Raw genomic sequence first — 25,020 nt, 5'->3', positions numbered from 1 at the left:
TGAGTCCAGTGAACATGTAGTGCGTCAGGGGTTTCCTTCTGAAGAAGTTCACCACAAATGGAAATGCGAGAAACCCAACTGTTCACGAAAAAAGGCGTGCCCTAGATCCTCGAACTTTGAAAGCGTGTTCATGGAGTAACCATTGCTTTGGGCCATTCGTGCCCACAGCTACTTCTTTTGTCAAGAATCTCTCAAAGCTGAACGGCACCTCTGCAACTCATTGTGTAATCGTGTTTGATGTAGGGTGGGAACTGTCGACTCTTCTGACATAGGAGTAAAAGATGAAGTAGCCTATCTGCCTTTCAGATACCACTGCTTAATTAGACCTCATGTCATTATTGGAGCCACTCAATTTAAGCCCAGCATTGTATTGAGACACGAAGGGAGTCTATGCACATGCTGGTCTCGTGACGAAAACATCAGCAGAGTAACTCATGATTCGGCGATGAAGAGCACGGATCAATGGATTGAGAGACGAAGCAGGGACAAGATACCTCCCATGGAAGTATTAGCGATAAGAAACAAGACAACTCGCCTCCTCAACGATGGTTGAAGACCAGGACTAGTGTCAGCATGTTGGTGGGTGACGCTATCTGAAAGCGAGACCAGCAAGTGACACCCTGGTGACTTTTTGGCTGCATTTCTCGCAGAATCGAGAACACTTGTTCACGCTCTGGATCCTGTTATTCTCAGAATGGCGCAGTGAGCTGGGCACTAGCCGGCTACTTTGCAGCTTTTGATGACCCAGTAGCCCAGGCCCCAGTGTCCGCACGATCACAAGATAGATGTGTGTGCTTGAAGTAGTGCACAGGGCTCATTGGTACTGATTAGACCACAGAGGCAGCATAGAATACCCGTAATGGAAAAGGGCATTTAGAGGATATACGTTCCATGGCCACTCAACAAGTACCAGCAGGATTACCTATGCATATGAAGATATGAAGGGTATTTCAGAACAAGCATTTGAAAGAACAACCTCGGCCAATTGATTGAGAGGCCCTGCTCTGACTCGAGAAGCCAACTGGCCCATACCTCATCTCGTTTATGATCACGGCTTAAACCCAGGTCAGCGAGGAGGAAGACGCGGCTTGCCACAAGCTTTGCAACTTGGCTAGAGATGATAGGATCAGATCGCCTCAAGAGAAAAAGAAGTAGCATGTAGCGATTTGAAGAACATGACTTGAATTTGAGACATATTCAAAAAGCCTCGTGTTGTTTGCTTGGTGGCTTACAGGCCCAGTCCTTCGATCCGAAAACTCAGATGTGCCGTTGAGCAAGTTTAGGGCATTCCGTTTCCCGAGCTGAAAAAATTTCTCAAACTGCTTCAATTGGAGGGGCGTGTAGTCCTCATCATCCCGTAAAGTATGAATAAACGTGGGAGGGACTACCAACAGACCGTAGGCATTGTTCTTTGGCAAAGGGTGTACTATCAGAAGCTGATGGTACGTCACAACTGTGACTGTAGGAGAAGTAGATTCTCGTCTCACCATCTGCAGATCTTTGTTTGAGACATAAATTGTGCGAATAAGACTGCACGGTGGAGGCAGCCCGATCAGCCAATGATGTCGGCACTTGACGAAAGGCTATGCTGAAGCCGACGTCGGACCATGAGTACCAGGAGTGAGATACTCAGCCAACTGAACTTTTGTATCAAGAATTGACACAGGTGAAATGGCCTTTCCTTAGTTCCCCTAGTTGTTTTAGATGTAAACATTACAGCTGGTGCACCACAGACTTATACCCACAACAGCAATAGCCACCTGAATATCGGGTGAAATGCAATGAAGCCCAGAATCGTTAGTATCCCCTGGATTTCAGTGTGTCGAGAACCAGCAGGCCGGATGGGAAGAGGATCGTCCCGGGTACGCCATTATAGCGTAGTCACTCTGCTGGTATTCTGGGCTTGGACGCTGAAGGTTAAGGCAGCATAGAAAGTGAAAACTGGGGTCGGGGGCCCAAGCTTGAATAGACAGCAGAACCGAGGAGATGGTTTGGCAGTCAAAAGGCTGCTTCGCTTAAACTGGTTATGGTTCTGCAGGAGGTGCGGACGCAAGATATGATGCCGCGGACCTGGTAGACGTTGGTGACCAGTGCATGGACCTTTGTTTGTTTGTTGGGAAATTGAACGGGCAAGGTTTCTTTCAGCGAATTATACAGAGTGTGAGTGGACAATATGATATTGTTTGTCGGTAGGGAGGTGGTGTGTTGTGGTGTGGTGTGGTAGACTGTGTGAAGGGTGTAAGTCCCTTAGAGGCATCACGGCAGGAATGATGGATGGTTGTGACCGTTTGGAACATGCACTTGTCAGCCCAATCTAGGAGAGGAAGTTCGTAAGGAGGACGTATCGATTTTCTATTGTCGGCTGTCATGGGTACATTTGTGTTGGCTGAGGTGTACAGAAGCGAGTTTGAGTGTGCCAAAGTCGGAGGGAGAATGAGACTGTGGAGGTTGCGGAAGGCGGCAGGAGTCCGTAAATGTGGACCTGGGCCACGGGCGCTAAACCCGAAGTGGGCTTCAATAGGAAGCGAATAGGCGGCAGGTGTCGCCCGTGGCCGGTGCCTCGATTCAGCCCATTCGGTCGGGACTGTGGGCTGACAGGGGGTTTTACGGGGGCTATTCGACAACAATACCAAGCGCGCCTGGGGACAATAGGAAGCAACAAGCCGCCAAGCCGCGCCCCGAAAGCCACCTCGACGCCTTCCGCTTTCGCATCGGCCAACCACGTCCTGCTAAAAGGTTCGCTTTTCCAATGTCGGTCGTGACTGACTGATGTTCAATCTTAGAGTCAGCGCTTTACTGCACTGAGGTTGGTAGTGATGACTTTGTCTCTAGAATGGATGTGCTGATCATGAAGAAAAGTGATACAATAAATGACCATATGTTAATGAGTAAGTAGGTACCTACCTACCTATGTAGGAAGGTTACAACCCTGATGGTTTCTTCATTCAATACCTACTTCTCTTGTTGGACTCAGGTATTCATGCCGTGGCTACAGGCAGGTCAGTATTGTTGATCTCCGAAACCTTGCGTTAAAACTCCTCAATATCATATATGACAAAGGCTGGATTTTGTCTCAAAAGTTCTTTCAATTCTGTTGGTCAAATTTTGATACCTGCATATTACCGTTTGGACTTATGCAGGCGATAATCCCAGAAGCACCGAGAACAAAATGAATATGTTACCATCCAGCTGCTCCAACTGCTTCAATAGGCAATAAGACCCGCCAGCAAGAACAGGCGAGACATGATAATGCAAGCATTGTACCCTGATACAGGCTCTGAGGTTACAACTTTGCCCTATCCGGTGCTAGAACCCATCCCATTCCACGGTGATGGTATTCAGTGGTAGGTGGTCATCGCGTTGGTTTCAGCCATTTTCTGCGTATGTGGAGGGGGCGTAGAGTCTGATGAGAGAGATCAACAATACCCGTTTGAATAAGTCCGAAATCCTTCGCGAGAGCATATCCTGTGGCACAGTACAGTATAATGCAGACATTGAACCCGGCCTGACGGACGTTAGTTTCGGCTGAGGCTGCAAGTCTGTTTTTTCTTAGCTTGGCCACGCCATGGCACACGACATTATGTGAGCCAACCTCTTGTGCTTGTGACATATCGTGTTGTATTCATGTTGGTGGCTTACTGAATCAGAAAGATGGCAGTTATGCCTGAGCGCTATAGGATCCGTTCTTCCTCCCGTACCTATTATTGTGCCCTATTGTAGTTGCAGATGAAATGATGGCTGACAAAGTCTCAGCCTGAAGTCGATGCATGTCATTTTCCCCTACACCCCCTTCTCCCGTGCGGGTAGATGAGATTCTTCTACAAATCTTGTTTGCTGTGAATTTCATGTACTTGTCCCTCACTGCAGATATCCCAACATGGCTCCACGTAGACAATCAATCAGGTGTTGAATAAGTAGGCTCTATTCTCTATGGCTAGTGTTGGTATTGTCCAGCACTCCAAGAGCACTCAGGAGGAAACTTGCTCAGTTCCCCCTTTTCTTGTTCTCCCTTCAGCCCAGCTATATCTAGATACCGTTCCCGCTTCCTTTCCGGATCATCTTTCTCTTAACCACTTAACTCTATCCAGAAACCGCTTCATCCTCGCGTCACCTCAACCCCAGCAAGCCAGAGACAGCGCTATCACACGTGGCGCATAGCTCTCGGCCACCACCTCGCCTCCTGGTCTTACCTATTGTGTCGAGGACAAGATCTTGTCTTTCCCCGTTATTAACGGCAATTTTATCGTCGAGAAACCTTTATATATGACTGACCTGCCGCCCTGGACTTCCTCTCCTGCATCAACACAAACATCTTATCCAGTAACGCCCCCTGACTCTGCTCTCCTTTTCTTCAGAGAGCATTGTTACCCGAGCACACAAATACATCTTCCCGTACATAAAATAAACTATGGACGCTCCCAACAATACTTCTCAATCTCAGGACCCCCAAGTCGATGTCCCCAAGGAGAACAGCCCTCCTCCAGCCTACACACCACGAAGAGTTCCTGTCGCTGATTTCACTACCATGATGGCCAGACTTATTCAAGAGAGGCGGGATGCTCTCCCCAACATGGGTGGGAATATCCCATGCCCCCAGCCCCAACAAACCACCTGCGCTTCCATGCTTTCTGATACTGTGGATGACGACCAAGACGAGACATCCGAGGGAAGCTCACCCATCAGCCTCAAAATTGACACATCTGTCAATGTTTCACGAAACAACAACATCGTGTGCCTGACAGCCACTCCTGCCGAACAGGCCAACGCTATCGCCAAGGCCGTCGTGCAAGCTTTGCACGAGGGAAGCTCTGGCCGTTGCGGCATTCCAATGATTGACGAGTCTGGCTGCCCTCGGCCCTTGAGTATCCAGGTTGATGCGGGCCTGAATGTTGAGGGGACAGGTAATGTCATTGGAAGCCGAGATGTTATTGGAGGTCTCATCCAGAAACGTGCTGGGCCTTCACTTCGACTTGACCCGGATGATGAGGAAGACTTGGCCCCTACTAAGAGACGGCGAACAAGTCATTAAATGAATTATACCATGCCACATTTCTGGGAATGGTTGAAAGAGGAGGTTGTTGGGTAATCACGGGCAAGTATTGCCAACGAATCTGGTGAAGGTCGATTTGAGTGTTTCTTGAGGTCTATGTTCCTTAGACTTCTCTCGCGGGATGTTGAAAAGAGAACAGCAATACTGAGAAGGATATTGACGGCCTTTTATGATTAGAGATGAAAGGCATGGGGTTGAGGAGTTTATTCGTTCCTTCTTCCTAGGCCAGCCGGAGCTTGACGGCTGAAGAAATTCATGTAACACAGCGGAATTAATTGTTGATTTGATATGAGAGCCATTACTTTGTCTCAACCACAAATTAAACCATAATAAATTAAGTATGATGCCGGAAAAGAAGAGAAAAAAAGGCGATTTACTGTCTACGGGATCTTTATGTCGGGCGAATATCTACAGTGCCGTCTGCTATTGAGAAGGAGTATTCTTAGGATGCGAATCATCAGCAAAATACTCCTTACTAGTGATATATAGCGACATAGAAATGTAATATGCATTTTCTTGGTTTATTATTTCTGTCTCTTCCTTAACCTTTGTGCTGTAATATTGGGCCCTCTTTGTTGGACATCCATTGTGTTGTGTTGCAACTCACACGTCACTCACCACCTCAGCTTCAACATGACCGTGCCATTCTATCTATACCTGACCTCCACGCGTCGATTAAACTCGAGCAATCTTCTCAAGCTACTCTCAACAAGGAAATCAATTACTTGGGAATAATCAATAACAATAATCGACTTGCTTCGTTCTTAGCGCTCTCGATTCTCAATAATCGCATCCTTCCGGCCATCCAACGCCATTCCCGCCGTGATCGCATTCCCCTAACGCTAAGGCGTCAACGTTTCAATCGTCAGGCAGGGAAACCCAGGAAATAAGAGGCAACCCCCCCTTTCCAATGGAATGGTACATACTGTAGCTCGGTCGCTTGAGCAGATGGTGCACGGTCATCCTGCCCCTCGGTCCTTTTTAGCATACGCACTATCTATTGTTTGTCCCGTCCCAGTTCAGAGGATCGGGATCAGCCAAGTCGAGCCGGTGCAAGTAGTCTGGCGACCGTGGAAGTGTAGATTGCCTGTTGACAGCCATCCATCTCAATGTGCAGCTTCAGCCTTGAGTTGGTTCCCCGACGGAATTGTTCATCGGCCAAGTCGGAACGCCAACACGGAACCATTTTCCGTTGGGCCTTTTACAGTTCTGCCCTTCGCTTGAGAAGGGCTTGGAAGGCTTATATGCCAGCCCAGTTTATTAGTTGTAGTAAGCTCACCTTCAGCGTGTCGGCGCCAGATGAAACACCCAAGATGAAAAGTCATACTTGGTTCAGGGAGTCTCCCTTTCTTGGCACCCTTGGCAATGATGACGACTTGAAAGACGACGACGCAAGCTGAGATGACTTCAGCTTCCATGATAACTACAGTTGCTAACTACTCAGCTCCCCTGTTCTGTTAGGCTTTTACCGTCTTTTGGGTGCTTCCATTTCCCCACAACTTTATTCGAGGGGTCCAATTGACATGAAAACTGGCACCGCCCACGCCGAACTAGGCCTGCCTCGGATAGCTCCATAGGGGGAGCTTCAGAAGCTCCCAGCTTCCTAACCTCCCCCTGCCACATTCAGACTCAAACTCAGACTCAGGCTCAGACTCAGGCTCAGATCTTGGCCTCGATTCTCTTGGTTTATATACGCGGGAGGAGCTTATCTCCGACTTTTCCTGCTTGGCTTTAAGCTTGGTTGTCTTTTTTTGTTTCACCCCCAACAAGCCTCTTCTTGGATACCTACCTAAGTACCTAGCTTCATCCATTTTCCACGAGGTTTCGCAATAAGCGCCATCATTCCTTTCAATTACTGGCCACCTTATTTGCGACAACCAAAACCATGGCTCACCTCACCATTCGCAATCTTACTATTAACCCAATCGAGCTCATTGAGATCGAGAGGTTCGAGGGCCAAAATGCGAGAACCGGCAATGTCCTCTCAAACATGACAAGCCATATCAGTGGCTTCATCAGGGCTACCGACTTCAGCTCTCGCCAAACCCAGGCCAAGGGCGACCCTATCCACAAGGAAAAGGCCTCTGTCAAAGTTGAGCCCTTCAAGACAAAGGATGCTGGCATCCGAGCCGCCGACAAGAATAAGGAGGTGGTCCGTCTTACCTTCAAATATGAGGATCACAAGTATCAAGTCGACATCCCCAGCCCCTCCAACAAATCTTCTGTCATGAAGAACCTGGACGGAGGCAAACATGATCTCACTGTCGTTTATACCCCCAACGGTGCCTTTCTTGCCATCTTCTCTTCTGCCCAGCTGCATCGCTGGATGCACGAGCTTCACGACGACTGGCCACTCACTCTGCTTTCGATTCCTGGCACGCACAATTCTCCTACCTGCTATACTGCTCTTCCTTCTGTTCGATGTCAAGCAGTTGACGTCTTGGAGCAACTCAAAAATGGTGTTCGGTTCCTCGACGTTCGAGTGTCCGTGAGCCCTAATGATGATGAGCTTGCTCTTGTCCACAGCGTGTTCCCCATTTCCTTGACTGGCACAAAGTACTTCAAACACATGCTCGAGGACATTTACAAGTTCCTCGACGAGAACAGCAGTGAAACTGTCATCATGAGTATAAAGCGCGAAGGTACTGGAAGAGGCAACGACGAACAACTCGGAAAATATCTGAAGCACAGCTACGTCGATAAAAGACGAAGTCGATGGTGGACTGAGCCCAAGATTCCAACTCTCGGTGGTGCCCGTGGTCGCATTGTCATCGTCCGCCGCTTCAATCTGGACGGCGAGATGAAGAAGACATGCTGGGATGGTCGAGGCTGGGGTATTGACGCAGGCGACTGGCCCGATAATTGTGAGGACGGCAAGGTGCCAGGAGGTATTATCCGTGTCCAAGACTTTTACGAAATCACCGAGAGCCAGAATATTGAAAAGAAGATCGAGTACTGCCGCCGGCAACTCGAACGCGCTGCTGAGCAGACCTTTGCTCTCGCCGGGATGGATGGTCATAAGGAGGATGCTAGTTTACCCCCCTTGTTCGTCAACTTCCTCACAGCAAGCAACTTCTTCAACACAACCTGCTGGCCAGAGCGTATTGCTGCCAAGGTCAACCCCTCTGTTATCGAGTACCTCTGCATGTGCCACGGCGAGCATGGCAAGGGACCAAACAAGCTCAAGATCGGTTCTGCAGCTACAGGAGTCGTCGTTACCGACTGGGTGGGCCACAAGGACGATTGGGATTTGATCCGCTGCATTGTTGGAATGAATGCGAGGCTGCAGCTCAAGAAATAAGTTGGGTATATGCCATAGATTGAACGAGAACACGACAGGCGTAAAAAACGGGCACCAATAGATATAGCTATCCTATTCCCCGGTAGGAAACATCTGCAAGCATCACACGTATTTACAAAAAGAAAGCCGTAGCATAGCTTGGTAAATTATATATTCTTGAGTTACATATTTCCATATAGGTCCCACAACTTCGCGATCATTAATCGTCAAATCTAATATAGCTGGTTAGCTATGACATCTTCGCAATGTTGCAAGAAAAAACATATGTGAAGGAAACCATATCAGTTCTCCAAGGTGAATAGGTTGTTCGTCACGATGAACTCGGATAGAGCTAATAATAGCAGAGTCATCATATGGTATGGGTGTGCAGGTATGCGGAAGGAAAATGCAGTCTTACCATTCACGACACTAGAATGTCTCTTATATACCTACGACGGAGTTAGCGTCCGTCATCATGGAGTTTGGTAACAAAAGTGCAAGTTCAAATCTAGACCGGTTAGCCATGGAATCGCGTATACTTAGAGCATCGGAAGCATACCAATCAATCAGATGTTGATGTTGTGTTCATATCCCAAGGTCCGAAGACCAAGAGTCAAACAGTGTGAATACAAAAAAAAACAACTCATCACGAAAGGGATGTATGTGCAAGAGTAAGAATTCTTTGTTTAGATACCTAGATCCTCAACAGTCAGCCACCGGCTCTTTAACCAGATATCGACAAGAATCCATTTCCACAGGAGCCACGATCAGGTGACGAAGTATCAACAAGAGGTCCCACTACACACCCACCACAAGGATTTGTACGTCCTTGCTTTTCTAGGGCGGGAGGCAGCAGTACTCATTTATGTCCGCCCGTTCGTTCAAATCTTCATCATAAAGTGGCTGGGAGCGCTTGAGAGAGAAGATGGATTTACCTATTGACAAGCGCGAGTTAGCAATTGCATCAGTGGAAAGCGGTGCAAGCAAAGAGGCGTTGTGATCTCCTGTCAGACAAGGCTGAAACTTATAACAACAGTATCCACATAGTATATTAAGAATGAGGAATCCCTAAGGTGTCGTTTTGATCATCACTCGGAGAGGGTTTGGAAAAAACAAAGGAAAATATGTACTAACCTTTTCAGTTTATAGCAAGAGTTGACGCGCTCAACCGGGAGACGCGTCCATTGTATGGCCGATAAGTTAACAAACAAAACTAGTGACTGATCAGTAAGAGGTTTGCGACAAAAACGTCCTGCCGGTTCTGAAGTCCAAAGCTTTCTCAGTGTAATTCTAGAGATTGCTATATCACCATTGTGCTGGTCTGATTTGGATTGTTCGTGTATGATGTTCATCATGTGAAGCAGAAAATAAAGCAGGGAGAGGGAAAAATTCTTACCTATAAGAAATCCAAGGTCATGATCGCGCAAAATTGACGACGCCTTAGCATCGTGTGCGCGAGCCAGACCTTGAGGAATGAAGAAGGAGAGGTTTGAGCGAAGGAAAAACGAACACAAGAAAATTTATTGTTGGTGGAGGTCACATTTGCTGACTGTACATTTGCACTAACCTTGTTTCGTGCTAGATGAACCCCGCAATCCGCCACCCGGTCCTTACCGTGTGGCGCATGCTGTGGCAAATTATCACCGGCATAAAGGGCCTCATACCGCCCGAGCTCAATGCGTTGTACTTCAGCTTACGCACCTCACTTTCCAACACCGTTGGATTGGAAACAACAAAAAGCTTCACTATGGCGTCTTTAGAGGCGCTGTTGGGTCCGATGGCCCGACGGCTTCTCAAAGTCGCTGTGGCCAAAACCACGAATGTGGTTCGGACCAAGCTCGTCTTCATGACGCGGCCCCTGCAATCCCAACTTACACTCAGAACCGCCAGAGTTGCTCGTCAACCAATTCACCCCGTTGCTGTCCTCCGACAGCAGAAGCGCCATACCAGATGGTTCTCGAGCTCCGCAGCTCAGAATGTCCATCGAGTCATTAGGAGATTCATCAGCTCCGAGCCCAAGGCTGCCCGGTTCGATAGATCCAAGCTCCCGACTTCGAACACATCTCGACGTGTTGCTCAGTTCTCCGGCCGAGCTCCTTTTGCCAATGCTCTTCGACCGAATCTGACCGGTGGTGCTTTTCCTCGCAGTGCTGGCGGATACAGCCTCGGAGGTAGTGCTCGGTACTTCTCGCATACTCCGGCAGCTCCGGCCCAGGTTGTGCAGAACGTCTCCCAAGCCATGAGAGCGTTTTTCCTCTCCGGCCAAAAGCTCCGTTACGATGGTCTTGGACCTCGAGGCGAGCGACAGTATCGTGCTGTGTCACCAGTCGAAGATCAGGCCATGCACAAGCTCTCCGCCTTCTCCCACTCCGCTCCCGGCTCTTTCGTCGACTTCCAGCTCAGCCCTACCGTCACAGCTCTGAGCCCTCTCGCTGCGGCTATTCCCTTTGCCTCAGAGACCTCTGGTTTCAAGGCTGAGGCCGCTGCTGGTGGCGCTTCTCTCAACACTGAGGGTTTCCTCGATGTTTTGTCCTCCGACTTTGGACGAGCATTGCAAGACCTCACGGCCATCAATGCCGATCTCCGCAGGCTTGCAGTGTTGGGGGACCTCCCAGTCTTATTAGAGAAGCATAATGTTCTTCGAGTCCGCTTTCCAGGCGTTGACGCTGAGACCATTGAGCGACTTTGCGATGACATAGGTATTCAGCGTGGTGTGGTGGGCCAAGATGCCGACTTTGACAATACAGTCGGTGTTCCGGTTGCCCTCCGATTCCCGTTCGCTCCCGATGGCATGAAGTCAGCCTTGACCCCCAGCGTATCAGTCCGATCACTCGAGGGCTACGAAACTGACGAAATCTCGACTCTAGACGAGGAGTACTTTGTTCAGCAGTCATATTTGGACGAGATGATAAATAGTCCGTGGTTGGCTGAGACCGAGGGATACGAGACGATGTCACCGCCGGACAGCTCGTCAATAGCTGGGCCATCGGAAGACTATGAAGGCCTTGAGGGTATCTACCGATTTTTGGAGGAATGTGACCAGGCCAAGGGAAGAATTGGCCGAATGAATTGATTTTGAGCGAAACGATACCAGAATGCCACATGAAAATGATTGGGCATTGAATTTGATGACCGACACTCTCTACACTTGTATGACCAGCAACGGCTGGGTTTAGTCTGAAACTGTAACTAGCTTGTTACCAATTGATTTCCTTGAGTGAACAATTAGCCTACGGACGCTATTGAACAAATGCGTGATATTGGTGATGAACAAATTGGTTCGTAATGTTATATTGCAGACTTGTAATCTCACCAGTTTTTGTGTGATGCCTATGGACCCCGATTGCATGCAGTTCGTTGACTCTTCTCAGATGGTTCTGTCTGGTAGGTGACTCATTTGTTGTATCGATGGATCAGATGGTTGGGTTGGTGATGGTGTAGAAGCCGAGACTTTCTGAGACGATAGAGGCTGCGAAGCTGGACGTTGCGGGTCGAGAAGATTGGTGCGAGTCGATATATCTTGCAGAAACATTGCCATTGAGAACATTTGGGCACAGCGATGCTGGCATTCTATGGAAGAAGACGACATTGTAAGCTGTTGATTTGCGATGAGTGTTGGTGCTAGTGGTGAGATGAGGAGACGCTGAAAAGTGGACGGGCAAGGCATTGATGAAGTTACCCTGTGGCGAGATATCCCATATGCGAAAAATCATGAATACTACATAGGTACTTGCCTAGGAAGCTTGTGACAATCACACGATTGAGTAGAGTAATTTTACGGGGAGCAAATATCACATATATATCTCTTAATCATTTGAAACCGTTCGGCGAGTCGACAATGACAAGCTTTATGTTTTTGACTTCTCTGACATATGGTTCGAGCTCACGTGAAGACCGAGAAATCAACAGCAATACCGCGAATATTAGTACCTATACAATTGTCGATGTGATTACCGAATAGCATAAAACCCGTTTAGCAACAAGTCTAATGATTTTCTGATCATATGTGAACACCTTTATTCAATTCCAGTATTTTGGTGCTATTTGAGGATACAGCTATCGTGTCGTTACCCTCAGAAATTCTGGTGCCTTAAGGATCCTCTTATCCTAGTAGTTCCCATCTTCAACCTCATCAATATGAACAACGAAAGCACATCTTTGTGATATAGCGAGAAACGTCCCGAAACAGAAATAATGACAACGACGCACCACGTTGGGCAACGCATCTCATACGACGGCGCTCTCTGCACGGTGAGATTCGTCGGTGAAGTCTCAGGCACAACAGGGACATGGCTCGGTGTAGAATGGGACGACTCAGCCCGTGGCAAACACGACGGATGTCACAAAGGCATTCGTTACTTTACCTGTAAGACCAGACCAGAAACATCATCGGCTACAAGTGTTTATCTGCTTGTGTGTACCTAACTGACTCTCTCAAGGCAAATCTAAATTCCCCACTGCTGCCTCATTTGTGCGCCCTTCACGGCCAGCTGACCCGCCGCGTCACTTTCTAGCAGCCGTCAACCACAAATATGCCTCTGAATACACGCTTCCAGATGGTAGAAGGGCTGCAGAAGAGATTGTGTTTTTCGGGAAGCGTGCTGAGGAAGTGGGGTTTGAGAAGATTCGCCGTAAGCAAGCCAATATCGGTGAGCTCACTGTGGTGATTCTCGAGGACCTCCAAGTTTGCAGTGCGAGAGCAGACGATGAGAGGGAGGGAATCATTGCAAAGACGTGTCCCAGGATTGCGCAGTTGGATCTCAGTCGTAATTTGTTTGAGCGGCTTGATCCCGTGTTTGAGATTTGTCGTGAACTACCAAATCTCCAGCACCTGACCCTCAAGTATGACCCTCTGGCCATAGGCAAACAAATCGCTGACCTAGTTATAGTGGGAATCGATTCCGAAATGTTTTAGACGATCAAGCAAACGATGCTGTAAGAAGCGTCAAAGAACTGTCGCTCGAGGAAACCTTGCTGAGCTGGGAGGAAGTTTGCCACATTGCAACAAAGTCTCCATCTTTGGCTGCTCTTGATGCTGGATCAAACCAATTTCAATCTCTCCCTGCGTTAGACTACGGCAATCTTTCGTCCACTTTGACATCAGTCAACCTCGAAATCAACGAGTTCACTACGCTTGTGGACATCAGCACCCTTGCAACACTCAGATCACTCCGCAACATCCACCTCAAGGGGAACAACATTTCGACAATTGCCCCTCAAGGTATAGAAGGGCCCATCTTCTCAGATACTGTCCAGTATCTCGACGTATCCTATAACAAAATTCAATTATGGGAATTTGTGAACCATCTTCCCAAACATTTCCCTGGTCTAACTGGGTTACGAATTGGCCACAACCCCTTCTACGATGCTGCGGACGCTGATGCTAAAGCATCATCTTCGGAGGAGTCTCACATGTTTACTGTCGCCCGTCTTGGGTCACTCAAGTCCCTTAATTTCAGCCAGATCACGCCGGCTGATAGAAGTAACGCTGAGATGTTCTATCTTTCGCGGATTGCAAAACAGCTCGCGGCCGCACCAGAGGACGCCGAACAAGAAGTCCTGGCAAATCACCCTCGGTACGCCGACCTTTGCGAAATCTACGGCGAGCCAAACATTGTTCGTAGGCTGGAGGTCAATCCTGCTTTCCTGGAGGCACGTCTAGTTACTGTTGGTTTCCATCTTGAAGATGGCGAGGAAAAAGTGAAAAAGATACCCAAATCGTACGATATCTATGCCGTCAAAGGCATCGCTGGAAAAGTGTTTGGCCTGTCGCCTCTCAAACTGGGGCTCATCTGGGAAACAGGAGAATGGGACCCTGTAGCTGGCTTTGACGATCAAGAGGGCGATAGCAGCGACGAGGAGGATGCCGAAGAGGAGAGGGAACGCAAAGGGATTGACACACATGCTGCTGAGGAGGATACCGCAGGCAAACCTGGACGATGGGTCAAAAGAGAAGTGGAACTCAAGGATGGACCTAGACAACTGGGTTACTGCGTAGATGGTTTGGATGTCAAGATTCGTGTGGAGGCTCGATAAGTGAGTGTGTTTCATGGAGCAAGAAAACATCTGATATTAAACGATGGTGTCAAAAATGATTATTACAAAGACTCAATAAGCCGTACCAGACTTAACTAGGTCTTTTTGCCACTTGTGATATAGATATAAAGCTTCGTTGCCTCTCCCTTGCTTGGTGTGACAAAGTCTTCTTGGTTTGCATCTGAGCCTTCGTCCGTCCTCCCTTGTGTCACAGCAAACGGAGGTCCATGAGACATCAGGAAACTGACAAACAGTACGCGTAAATTACATAAAGAGAGATCGTAAGGACCTGGTCTTCGAAATTTCGCTTCTATGATATTTCACATCCCACAACTTGCTTCTTCACTTCCTCCTGTTCCTGGACTACACAACACTCACCAGCCAACATGGGAATCAAACCCCAGTTCTTTCTGGTCAGACCAGGGGCAGAGCAAATCACACCCAACGGCCAAGTTCTTTCTCAGCCTGCAACTGCTGTCCCTCTTATTCCGGCAGACCTTCTGCCAGAGTGGATCGAAGTCATCGGCGCGCCTCGAAGTTTGTCCCCTGACGAGACTAGAGACATGGGGAATTTGGGAGTTTTTCATGCTGAGCTGGATACTTACAAGCTTCGATTCGCTCCCATTACTAGGGATGGAGCTTCAAATAGTGATGAATCGGACACTTCAGAGGAGCGGGCCACTGAATGCCGACCTGGTCCTTGTCCAGTGGGTGTATCGTCCTCTCGCAACTACTATGAGAAACCGAAGCCAACTACAACCACAACCACAACTACAACTCAGCTTAATACTCATGAATCTAAGCTAAAGCCAGCACAAGGCCTCTCATCGAGCCGCCACAATCCTGCCAACCAGCAGCAGCCAGCCCATCTCAGGCCTATCTCCCTCAAAGAGACACCGCAAATTCCAACCAACACTGCGGCACCGTCATCTCAATTGCCCTCACCCTGTCGTCACTGGTGTCATCACGGCGTCTGTAAATGGGGCCGAGACTGCCACTATGAACATGTAATGCCCATCACTGCAGAAAGCCTCGGAGAAGTTGGTCTGACTGGGTTCCCTGATTGGTGGCTTCAAGCGCAGGGATTGGTGCCTATGTCCCCCAAAGCCCTTCGCGCAGCAGATGCTTCGCATGGTCGACGAACTGCGAGGAAGATTGAGAATATCCTCAGAAGAAAGCAGCGAGCCCGAGTTCTTGCTCAGCGTCGAGATGTGCACTCCACAGATCTTGAAGAGGAATCCGAAGCTGAGGATGAGGATGAAGATGAAGATGGAGAAGACGTTGAGGAGGAAGTGGTTAAACTTGAGCCAAAGAGAGGAGGAGAGGAGGGAATATTGATTAATCTTGATTAACAGAATGATGAACGCCATATCGATGGTAGCAGCACTAGGAGACAGCTTGCTGCGTATACTTGGTTCCTCCAGATAACTACCTCCCTGGCCTGCTTCGCATCAAATCGGATTAACAGCACTACCCAATATCCTATCTCCATAAGGGACTACTCGGCGGCACACAATTCCGTAAAGAGCAAGCTCCGATCTGTTGGCTTCGGGCTCTCTCGCGGGCGACCTGGACTTGGTCTAGCCAGATCCATTTTCGGATTTATGTAACATTTTGAAGCTGCAATCCCGATGAACGGGTGTGGCGAACACGCCGAACAGCACCACCATTACGGGTCAGATAGAGGACGAATAATCAACCGAGATAGTCTCATAAAACTTGGGAATTAAATGTAACCATTCAACCCTTCTTCTGTATAAATACCTTCATAGCTTTCCTCATTGATTGCTGAGTCTCGCAGCCCCTCTCTAGGTTCGGTAGCACCAAGTCCACCCATATAGTTCTAGCTTGGATTAAATATTCAAACATATAATTATCCTCAACACCAAATATGCCCGAAGTTCTGGGAAGGCATGTCGGCGCTCTCGGCTACGGCCTTATGGGTATGTTTAGTCGTTCCACTTACTCAAAACAACCAGACTCATAACTTTGAAGGCTTCACTTGGCGTCCCAAACCAACTCCTTTAGATCAGGCTCTTGAAGCTATGCACACAGCCTTCGCCAATGGCTGCAATCTCTGGAGTGGCGCTGAATTTTACGGACCTCCAGAGTATAACAGCATGACTCTCATCAAGGCATACTTCACAAAATTTCCAGAAGATGCTGAAAAGATCACCATCGCCATCAAGGGCACTTACAAGCCTGATACGTTTCAACTTGATGGGTCTCCTGAGAATGTGCGAAGGTCTATTGACAATGTGCTCAATCAACTAGGCGGTGCCAAGAAACTTGATATCTTCGCACCCTCAAGACGAGACCGCAAAGTTCCCTTTGAAGAAACACTCAGCGTCATTCAGAAGGAATATGTTGATACCGGCAAGGTCGGTGGAATTGCTCTGTCAGAATGCAGTGCCGAGACTATCGAAGAAGCCGTCAAATATGTCAAGGTCGCTCTCGTCGAGGTCGAATGCAGTCTGTTCAGCCCCGACATCCTCAAGAATGGCGTTGCTGCTACGTGTGCTAAGCACAATATTCCCATCATGGCCTATGCGCCTATTGGACGTGGCGTAAGTTCGCCTATTCGAACCCAAATAACATAGATCTAACAGTCACTACAGATGTTGACAGGCCGCTTTGTCGACAGCTCTCAATTCCAGGGCCAGGGCATTGCCAGCGGATTCCCGCGTTTCCAGCCAGAATCCTTCCAGCACAACCTTAAGCTTGTTGACCAAGTCAAGGCAGTAGCAGAAAGAAAGAGAATCACACCCGCACAGCTTGCCATCAACTGGGTCAGAGGACTAAACGGCCGCAAGGGAATGCCTACTATCATTCCCACCCCTGGCGCAACCACAACAGCTCGAGTCGAGGAGAATGCCCAGTACTTCCGGCTTTCGGAGGAAGAAATGCAAACTCTCGAGGATATGGCCTATGCATTTGAGGTTTCTGGCGGGCGGTATCCCGAAAGCGTGCCAATGGAGGTCTAACTGTGTGACAAAGTCTGTGGTTAAGTCAGAACACGGTTTCCAAGACAGAAATGAGAAATAAGGAGTAGCAATGTTACTATTCAGCTGTAAAGTGTCCACGTGTTGCCCAAAACCAAAAGGGCTTTCGGAATTGCAGAATTCATAAAAATGAATGCCATCATGAAAGATTGAATGAGTGCTTGAAAAGGACTGTGACTTACCATACTGTATCTATCGTCTTTCGGAGAACCTAGTTGTAGTGATGGACTACTAGAGGGAAGAGAAAGTCTTCAGATGACTGCTCACCGTTGCGCAGAGTATCTCAACTTGAAAGCTGAGATTGTTGAAAGCTGAGGCTGGACTTCTGCTCCACGATAAAATGAAGATATTGTTGATGTGGAGACAACACGTGACACCGTGCTCCTGGTTCTCAAGATACCATGACAGCAAGGGCCTGGAGCTCGGATAGGAGTGATGCATACCTTAGAGATCAATAGATTAAATTAAATCATTGGTGAAAAGGACAAAAAGCAAAAAAAGCCTTGGGTATATCAATACATTCGTCTCTTAGCTACCTCGCAACACAAGAACGCACGCCACTATGCTGCCAATACTCCATCCAATGGAGATCACTAAACTATCAATGCACCATTTGAACCAACTGCCTCCAGTCGGTTCACAAGCTTCTTCACATTCGCCCAGTCCTCGTTTTTGGGGCCATCCTTGCCGCTGAGACCACTGGCAACCTCGAATACTGTGAGAGAGCCATCGATGCCACCAGTCGCAAGACGCTTTCCATCATTGGGCTCCCATGCAACCTTGTTCAGACTCTTCGAAAGCATTGTTCTGCCGTCCTTTCGAGAGCTGGGCGAAATCTTCGAAACAGGCTCTTCCGTCTCGACTGCAATGTCCCAAAGCTCCAGCCATCCAGCACCATCGACCAATGCAAATATGTTCGGCTTGACGGGCGACCACTTAGCATCGTAGACGACGTCCTCACGCACGAAGTCAATTAGAGGCGAGATGGTGCCATCGCCAGAGCCGATTGTGGATGTCGCCGCTGGTGCTCGAACCTTCCAAAGCTTAACACTCCAATCGAGCGACGACGATATGACCAAGTCGCCCAAATCCACCGGCCCTCTAGCAGGATGGAAATCCACAGACATGACAGGGGCGGTATGTCCCTTGTAGCTGATCTTCTTATCAACACCAGCCTTGGCACCGGCACGGTCATATCGGTGGCAAGGGAAGATGGTGCCCTCCTCACTGCCAACGAGGAAGAATGTAGGATCTGTAGCTGGGAAAGAAAGGCACGTTGGGCTCACGTCTTCAACGGCCACCTTGGCCTGACTAGGGTTCTTGAGTTCAAGAAGTTCCTGAGGCTGAGCAAAGACGTCCATCGTCCAGCCACAGACCACGCCGTCAGTGGAGCAAGAAATGATATTGTTGGCGTTCTGAGTACCAACAATATCAACGGAGTAGATAGGGTGGGCATGACCGTAGCCCGTAAGGGGAGTCTTTTGAACCGGAGCCGCCTTTGCTCTCGTGTCCCACAGCAACACCTGACCACTATATGAACCACCGATAATCAAGTTGTTGTGGTAAGGAGAAAACTTGGCAGTCAAGACATCTGACTGCGCAGTAAAAACGTATTCAGGGCGATCCTGCATGTGCATGTTCCAGACCTGAACCAACCCGTCAGGTTCATGGGGAGCTGTCGGATTTTTGGTGTATGACGCGAGGACAAGCTCGCTGAACTTTGGCGAGAAATCAATTCCGCTGATCATGCGCTTCTTAGACCACCGTTCGTCAAAGAACTGGACCACTTCTTTTATCCTGTGTCGCCCCTTACCACCTGTGTTACCACTATCTTCATCTTCATCATCGTTATCCTGGCCTTGTAAAGCGTAGTCTGTGAGAATGTCATATGTCTCCTGGTCGAGAGCTCTCTCGATCACTTTTGTCGACTTATCTAGGAAGTCAACGAATTCATCAGAGTGGGCGACGGCGTCCAGCTCTTCAGCAGTAAGATTCCTGGAAGGATAATTCAAAACCGAGCCGGAAGGAAGCACGCCGTCGCTCAGAAACTCCTTTGTCGCTCTCAATTCCTCCTCCACCTCTTCTCTAATCTTTTGTCGGAGTTCCTCTTCTCGATCTCGCTCCCTCCTGCTCAGCCTCTTGCTGGGCGTTGAGGTTACGGCGGGAACATCTTCGGCCTCAGATATGAGAGACTGAGCCCTGGTTCTGGTAGGTGTGGTCCACTCCTCTGTCGTCTGGACACCTTTGCTGTATGAGAAGACCTCCTTTACCGGAGACGGCGGGCATTCGAAAACGGTCAGGAGGGGAGCAGTGCTAAGACTAGGTGGCGGTTGCGCGGGAACTTGAACGTGACTAGTAGTCGTGACTTCGGAGGGTTCGTTGCTGATTTCGCCGGCGCTGAGGACACTGTTTGGGCGGCTACCACGAGGAGCCGGAGAGCCAGGTCCTCCCGTGACTGTCGAGCCGGGCCTACTATCACCGACGAGGCTGTTTATAAGAGTTTCGATCTCGCGGCGGTTATCTGCTCTTCCAGGAGTTGGCGATATCAACTATGGTCGAGAAACGTCAACGATGGGCTTAAAGGCGGTAGGGTATCAGGGGACCAACGTCGCTAGAGGTTCCTATATTGGAGCGACTTGCTGTTGCTTGGCTTGCCCGAAGCTCTCTCTGGCGCTTGAGCTCAGCAAGCTTCGCCTTCTTCGCTAAGATTTCATCTCGACGTTGTTGCATTGCGGACGTTCCACAGTCGCATCGCGAGACTGAACAATATGTTGAGAGCTACCTATGAGACTGGATTTGGGAGGGTATGAATCGACAACGCGATGAATGATGATAACCAGGGTCTCGCAAAGCAAACAAACGACGAGAAAATCGCAAGAAATAAGAAGTCGTCCTTCGCGACAAAATGAGGTGACCGTATGTAAGTTCTTCGTTGCTTGTTTGTAGTGATCAAGTTATGAAATGCTGCAAGGTATGAGCTTGTGATGGGGTCCAATTGAATCCATCCATGCGCGGGCGACTCAGGCACCTGCAACCCCCATAACCCCCCTGCACAAGCCTGAAATCTGAAGAATGCCCGCTAGTGGAATTGGAGGCGGTACGTATCGCTGCTCAACTCCACAGTGAATTGATCTGGGAGATGAGGACGAGCACGTGATCACATTGGCCGGCTCACTGGCTACTGGCTCCAGCTTGTCCGAGCTCCCAGCCGCCAGCGGTTGGCTCTCTCTGGCAGCGAATGGAAAAACTGCGACTTTTCCCGACGACTTTTCAATTCTTCACCTCAAGCCGACGCATCTAATCCCCTCGAGCCACTCCGACTGGGTCCATTGACAAGCCATTGTCGACCGCCGACTATCGTCAATACCGATCCTTTCGCTCTTCGTCCCGTTCGCCCTTTTTTGCGACTCTAATTCCCAATGGCTTCGACCGGAGTGAACGTGCGTGTTATCCTCCCCGATTCGGCCGCTCGACCGTGTCCCAACCCGAGCACTCGACGACGTCAGGGAATGCGATCATTCGAGCGGTAGATTTGGATAGATCATGGACTTGAGGACTAATTGAGTCATTTATAGGTTTTGCGGTGGTCCGCCCTTGGCCTGGGTATCTTTTACGGTTTCACCCACCAGCGAGCGATTACTGCCTCGCAAAAGGCCGAGCATGCACAGCACGAGTACGAGAAGAAGGAGAAGCTTATCCAGCAAGCTAAGGCCGAGTTTGCTAAGAAGAACAACCCAACATCTGGCGACTCTGGTACGTCAGACTCAGTTTCGCTTCAAAAGCACTCCTAGCAATTGGCCGCGGCATATTGCACATGCGAGACACATAACCTGTCGAGATCTCATACTAACCACGCATGCAGTTATCACCGACCCCTCAGACCCCAAGTTTGATCTCGAGAAGCTGCTGTTGAAGGTGCAGAAGGAGAACCCTTAAATATGTAATACTGGCGCGGGGAAACGCAACGCAAGATATGAGAAGGGAGAGGATGGAAGCAATGGGAGGTTTCGGCGAAAAGGTTGACCAACCGTAGGGAAACAGGTCCTGCCGAGGCATAATCCGAGCCTCGAACCAGACTCGGTGTATGATTGAGGATATACATGGCGGCCCTGCATAGATGTTTCCTTAGGTCCCTGTTTAACTCTGTGTACAGGTGTACAATATATCTACTTTAGACGACAAGAAAAACGTCAATGGTTTTGGTTAAGGCTTGTAATACTTGGGCATGCAATTGGAAACTCTGAGCGGGAAAGCTAGTAAGTTTATCTCTGCGGGCTTAGGTATATGATGATGTGTATCAGGTATGGATGTATGTATGTTTAGTTTTACAGTAAAAAGCTAGGACGACGATAAGCGATTCTGATGCTCCAGGCAGTTTCTGTGACTAGTGAAGTGCCATGTAGATGAGATTTGGCAAGCCGTTCAACTATATTGCATGCTATCCTGGTCTAATTCATCATAATTGACGTAGAATGACCTGATCATCATCGTCTTCTTGACACGCCAGAGCTTCGCCGGATAAACTGTGGCTCAGCACCTCATGGCTGTAGGTTAGTAACCTGAAGAACGAGCTACCTTGCTAAAGTTTTTAAGTGGATGCACGCCCGGCCGCGTAAAGGATACGTACCTAGGTCGGGGAGGGTCCCACATTTACCTCCTGTAGCTCCCCGTCTCAGTTGTAAAGCTCCAAGCTGTCCTTCTGGTGGAGTTGAATATCATCTTGGGTTTCGGCTTCTGCAAGTTGCATCAACTCCAGGGTCAAATATCGTCGACAATCGCAACCCATCATGGTGGTAAAGACGGCAAAGACCGAAGACGTCCTCGCCGGAGTGAACGGACAAAATACCAGGACTCTACTAAGAGTCATCATTCTTCTCTTGATCGCTGGCGCAGCTGTGTCCAGTCGCCTTTTTTCTGTGATACGTAAGTGCTTTCTTCCCATGATGGGCGAATGACCTCAATTCCTGCTCTGGCTTTTCTGTCTTCATGGCACAGAGGGGCTTCCTCTATTAGGAATGCATCTTTTGCTAACTTGTCCGGCGTAGGCTTCGAAAGTATCATTCACGAATGTCAGTCTTGCTCATACTAACACATTGCTCCATCATGGCGAGCTAACCTTTAAGACAGTCGACCCGTGGTTCAACTTCCGCGCGACAAAATACCTTGTCGCCAATGGATTTTACAAGTTTTGGGATTGGTTCGATGACAGGACATGGCATCCTCTTGGGCGGGTTACCGGAGGCACCCTCTATCCTGGTCTGATGGTGACAAGCGGCGTCATCTACCACGCTCTCCGCGCCCTTACGGTTCCCGTCGATATTCGAAACATTTGTGTCCTTCTCGCCCCGGCCTTCTCTGGACTGACAGCCTATGCTGCCTACCTACTCACCAATGAGATGACTACATCTTCTTCCGCTGGTCTTCTTGCCGCAGTTTTCATGGGCATTGCACCAGGTTACATCTCTCGATCCGTGGCCGGTAGCTACGATAACGAGGCCATCGCCATTTTCCTTCTTGTTCTCACATTCTACCTCTGGGTTAAGGCCTTGAAGCTGGGCTCGATGCTGTGGGGTGCTCTTTGCGCACTATCGTACGCATACATGGTTGCGTCGTGGGGTGGATATGCTTTCATTACATGTCTGCTGCCCGTCCATGCCTTTGTTCTCATTTGCATGGGTCGATACAGCGATCGCCTCTATATCAGCTACACGACGTGGTACGCTATTGGTACCATGGCTAGTTTCCAGGTGCCTTTCGTCGGCTTCCTTTGTGTCAAGACCAATGAGCACATGCCCGCACTTGGTGTGTATACACAAACATTCATTGCGACCCATGGTACTAACATTATCGTGTAGGTGTTTTTGGCCTCCTTCAGGTGATTGCATTCATTGTTTACGTCAAGTCTGTTATCCCTGGACGACAAATTACAACCATTGTAGTTGCTGCTGGTGTCGCGACTTTCTTCGTCGGTCTCGCTGGCCTCATTCTTTTGACCTCATTTGGATACATCGCTCCCTGGGGCGGTCGATTCTATTCATTATTCGACACCGGCTATGCAAAGATTCACATTCCCATCATTGCTTCAGTCTCTGAGCATCAGCCTACCGCATGGCCCTCATTTTTCTTTGATCTTAACTTCCTCATCTGGCTCTTCCCTGCCGGTGTTTATATGTGTTTCCAGAACCTCGCGGATGAGCATGTATTCATTGTTGTCTATGCTCTGTTTGCAAGCTACTTTGCTGGTGTTATGGTCCGTCTCATGCTCACACTGACACCTGTTGTGTGTGTTGCCGCTGCCATGGCTGCCTCTCAGCTCCTCGACACCTATCTGCGGGTCAATCAGCCTGAGCCCACCCAGGCTGCACAAGGAGAGGCCGTTGATGGACCCAAGAAGGCCAAGGGTGCACTTCGAGCTACCGCAAAGCCCGACGTCGGTATCTACACCACCTTGTCCAAGCTCACGGTTGTTGCTGGCATGGTCGTCTACCTGGTCATGTTTGTTACTCACTGTACATGGGTCACCTCCAACGCCTACTCAGCACCCTCTGTTGTCCTGTCCAGTCGGCGCATGGATGGCAGCCCGGTCATCATTGATGATTATCGGGAGGCCTATCAGTGGCTCCGACAAAACACCGGCAAAGACGCCAAGATCATGTCATGGTGGGACTATGGTTATCAGATTGGTGGTATGGCTGATCGACCAACGCTTGTTGACAACAACACCTGGAACAACACCCACATCGCTACTGTTGGAAAGGCCATGAGTTCTCGCGAAGAGGTCAGCTATCCCATCATGCGCCAGCACGAGGTTGACTATGTGCTCGTCGTCTTTGGTGGCGTTCTTGGCTACTCCGGTGATGATATCAACAAGTTCCTCTGGATGGTTCGTATTGCGGAGGGCATCTGGCCCGATGAGGTCAAAGAGCGCAACTTCTTCACTGAACGCGGCGAATATAGAGTTGATGCCGGTGCTACCGAGACCATGAAGAACAGCTTGATGTAAGTAAACTACCGCACAGCGATTGGTGACTATGCTAACAGGTTGATTTTAGGTACAAGATGTCTTACCACAACTTTAACAAGACCAACTCCCCTGGAAAGATCGTTGATCGAGTCCGGGGTGTTAAAATGCCCGATACAAGCCCCACACTCGATGTGCTGGAAGAAGCATTTACCAGTGAGAATTGGCTCATTCGTATTTACAAGGTCAAGGATCTTGACAATGTTGGCCGTGATCATTTTGAAGCGGGTGCCTTTAGCCGTGGACAGAAGAAGAAGAAGGCGGTTCAAAAGCGAGGTGCCCGCGTTCTTCGTGTGGATTAGATGGAGAACGAGCTTTTGGTGCTGGAGCCTAGGAAGAAAGGATAAAGGTTCCCGGTTTAGCTCGCATTTAGACAAAATTGAATTCAATATGTATATCAGTGTAATATTTGGTTGGAACGGAGATTTCTCTGTCTCGTTAAAGTACCGTTGAAGCAACTCGTGGATGATGTTTAATGTGTTTGCGGCCATCTGTCATGTCAATCAATGATCTATCAGCGGCAACAAAGAGTGGCATCAAAGACTTTGGCATGTTTGCTTGATAAAGCCAACGAAAGAGAAGAAGGGCACTGTCGTTTGCCAGCTTGAAAACGCCTGAATAGACTACAACG

General features: G+C 49.0%; 9 protein-coding genes across 9 annotated transcripts; 8 read left to right on the top strand and 1 right to left on the bottom strand.

The window, feature by feature from the left end:
- Positions 1 to 4,408: 4,408 nt before the first annotated feature.
- Positions 4,409 to 5,029, top strand: FSUBG_8182 (uncharacterized protein; the record flags this gene model as incomplete). Its single annotated transcript, XM_036686563.1, has 1 exon — positions 4,409 to 5,029. One exon carries the CDS (start codon positions 4,409 to 4,411, stop codon positions 5,027 to 5,029), a length of 621 nt encoding a protein of 206 aa, XP_036536339.1.
- A 1,906-nt stretch (positions 5,030 to 6,935) lies between these two features.
- FSUBG_8181 (1-phosphatidylinositol phosphodiesterase) lies at positions 6,936 to 8,351 on the top strand (the record flags this gene model as incomplete). The annotated part of the gene is made up of 1 exon (XM_036686562.1): positions 6,936 to 8,351. One exon carries the CDS (start codon positions 6,936 to 6,938, stop codon positions 8,349 to 8,351), a length of 1,416 nt encoding a protein of 471 aa, XP_036536338.1.
- Positions 8,352 to 10,077: 1,726 nt separating this feature from the next.
- Positions 10,078 to 11,403, top strand: FSUBG_8180 (uncharacterized protein; the record flags this gene model as incomplete). Its single annotated transcript, XM_036686561.1, has 1 exon — positions 10,078 to 11,403. The coding sequence occupies one exon, from the start codon at positions 10,078 to 10,080 to the stop codon at positions 11,401 to 11,403; it is 1,326 nt and encodes a 441-aa protein (XP_036536337.1).
- Positions 11,404 to 12,524: 1,121 nt separating this feature from the next.
- On the top strand, positions 12,525 to 14,366 carry FSUBG_8179 (PAC2; the record flags this gene model as incomplete). Its single annotated transcript, XM_036686559.1, has 3 exons — positions 12,525 to 12,696; positions 12,770 to 13,172; positions 13,220 to 14,366. The coding sequence occupies 3 exons, from the start codon at positions 12,525 to 12,527 to the stop codon at positions 14,364 to 14,366; spliced, it is 1,722 nt and encodes a 573-aa protein (XP_036536336.1).
- A 386-nt stretch (positions 14,367 to 14,752) lies between these two features.
- Positions 14,753 to 15,718, top strand: FSUBG_8178 (transcription factor; the record flags this gene model as incomplete). The annotated part of the gene is made up of 1 exon (XM_036686558.1): positions 14,753 to 15,718. The coding sequence occupies one exon, from the start codon at positions 14,753 to 14,755 to the stop codon at positions 15,716 to 15,718; it is 966 nt and encodes a 321-aa protein (XP_036536335.1).
- Positions 15,719 to 16,257: 539 nt separating this feature from the next.
- On the top strand, positions 16,258 to 17,350 carry FSUBG_8177 (pyridoxine 4-dehydrogenase; the record flags this gene model as incomplete). Its single annotated transcript, XM_036686557.1, has 3 exons — positions 16,258 to 16,309; positions 16,362 to 16,933; positions 16,985 to 17,350. The coding sequence occupies 3 exons, from the start codon at positions 16,258 to 16,260 to the stop codon at positions 17,348 to 17,350; spliced, it is 990 nt and encodes a 329-aa protein (XP_036536334.1).
- Positions 17,351 to 17,961: 611 nt separating this feature from the next.
- On the bottom strand, positions 17,962 to 20,098 carry FSUBG_8176 (dynein intermediate chain 1 cytosolic; the record flags this gene model as incomplete). The annotated part of the gene is made up of 2 exons (XM_036686556.1): positions 17,962 to 19,917; positions 19,976 to 20,098. The coding sequence occupies 2 exons, from the start codon at positions 20,096 to 20,098 to the stop codon at positions 17,962 to 17,964; spliced, it is 2,079 nt and encodes a 692-aa protein (XP_036536333.1).
- Positions 20,099 to 20,787: 689 nt separating this feature from the next.
- On the top strand, positions 20,788 to 21,304 carry FSUBG_8175 (F1F0-ATP synthase subunit E; the record flags this gene model as incomplete). The annotated part of the gene is made up of 3 exons (XM_036686555.1): positions 20,788 to 20,808; positions 20,944 to 21,121; positions 21,231 to 21,304. 3 exons carry the CDS (start codon positions 20,788 to 20,790, stop codon positions 21,302 to 21,304), a joined length of 273 nt encoding a protein of 90 aa, XP_036536332.1.
- Positions 21,305 to 22,155: 851 nt separating this feature from the next.
- FSUBG_8174 (oligosaccharyl transferase STT3 subunit) lies at positions 22,156 to 24,691 on the top strand (the record flags this gene model as incomplete). Its single annotated transcript, XM_036686554.1, has 5 exons — positions 22,156 to 22,291; positions 22,414 to 22,437; positions 22,496 to 23,170; positions 23,224 to 24,367; positions 24,421 to 24,691. The coding sequence occupies 5 exons, from the start codon at positions 22,156 to 22,158 to the stop codon at positions 24,689 to 24,691; spliced, it is 2,250 nt and encodes a 749-aa protein (XP_036536331.1).
- Between the last annotated feature and the right edge of the window lie 329 nt (positions 24,692 to 25,020).

This window comes from Fusarium subglutinans, assembly GCF_013396075.1.
Source record: "Fusarium subglutinans strain NRRL 66333 chromosome Unknown NRRL66333_c0000109, whole genome shotgun sequence".
Taxonomy (NCBI): domain Eukaryota; kingdom Fungi; phylum Ascomycota; class Sordariomycetes; order Hypocreales; family Nectriaceae; genus Fusarium; species Fusarium subglutinans.
The sequence above is the reverse complement of the archived record's forward strand: the minus strand, read 5'-3'. Positions and strand labels throughout refer to the sequence as shown.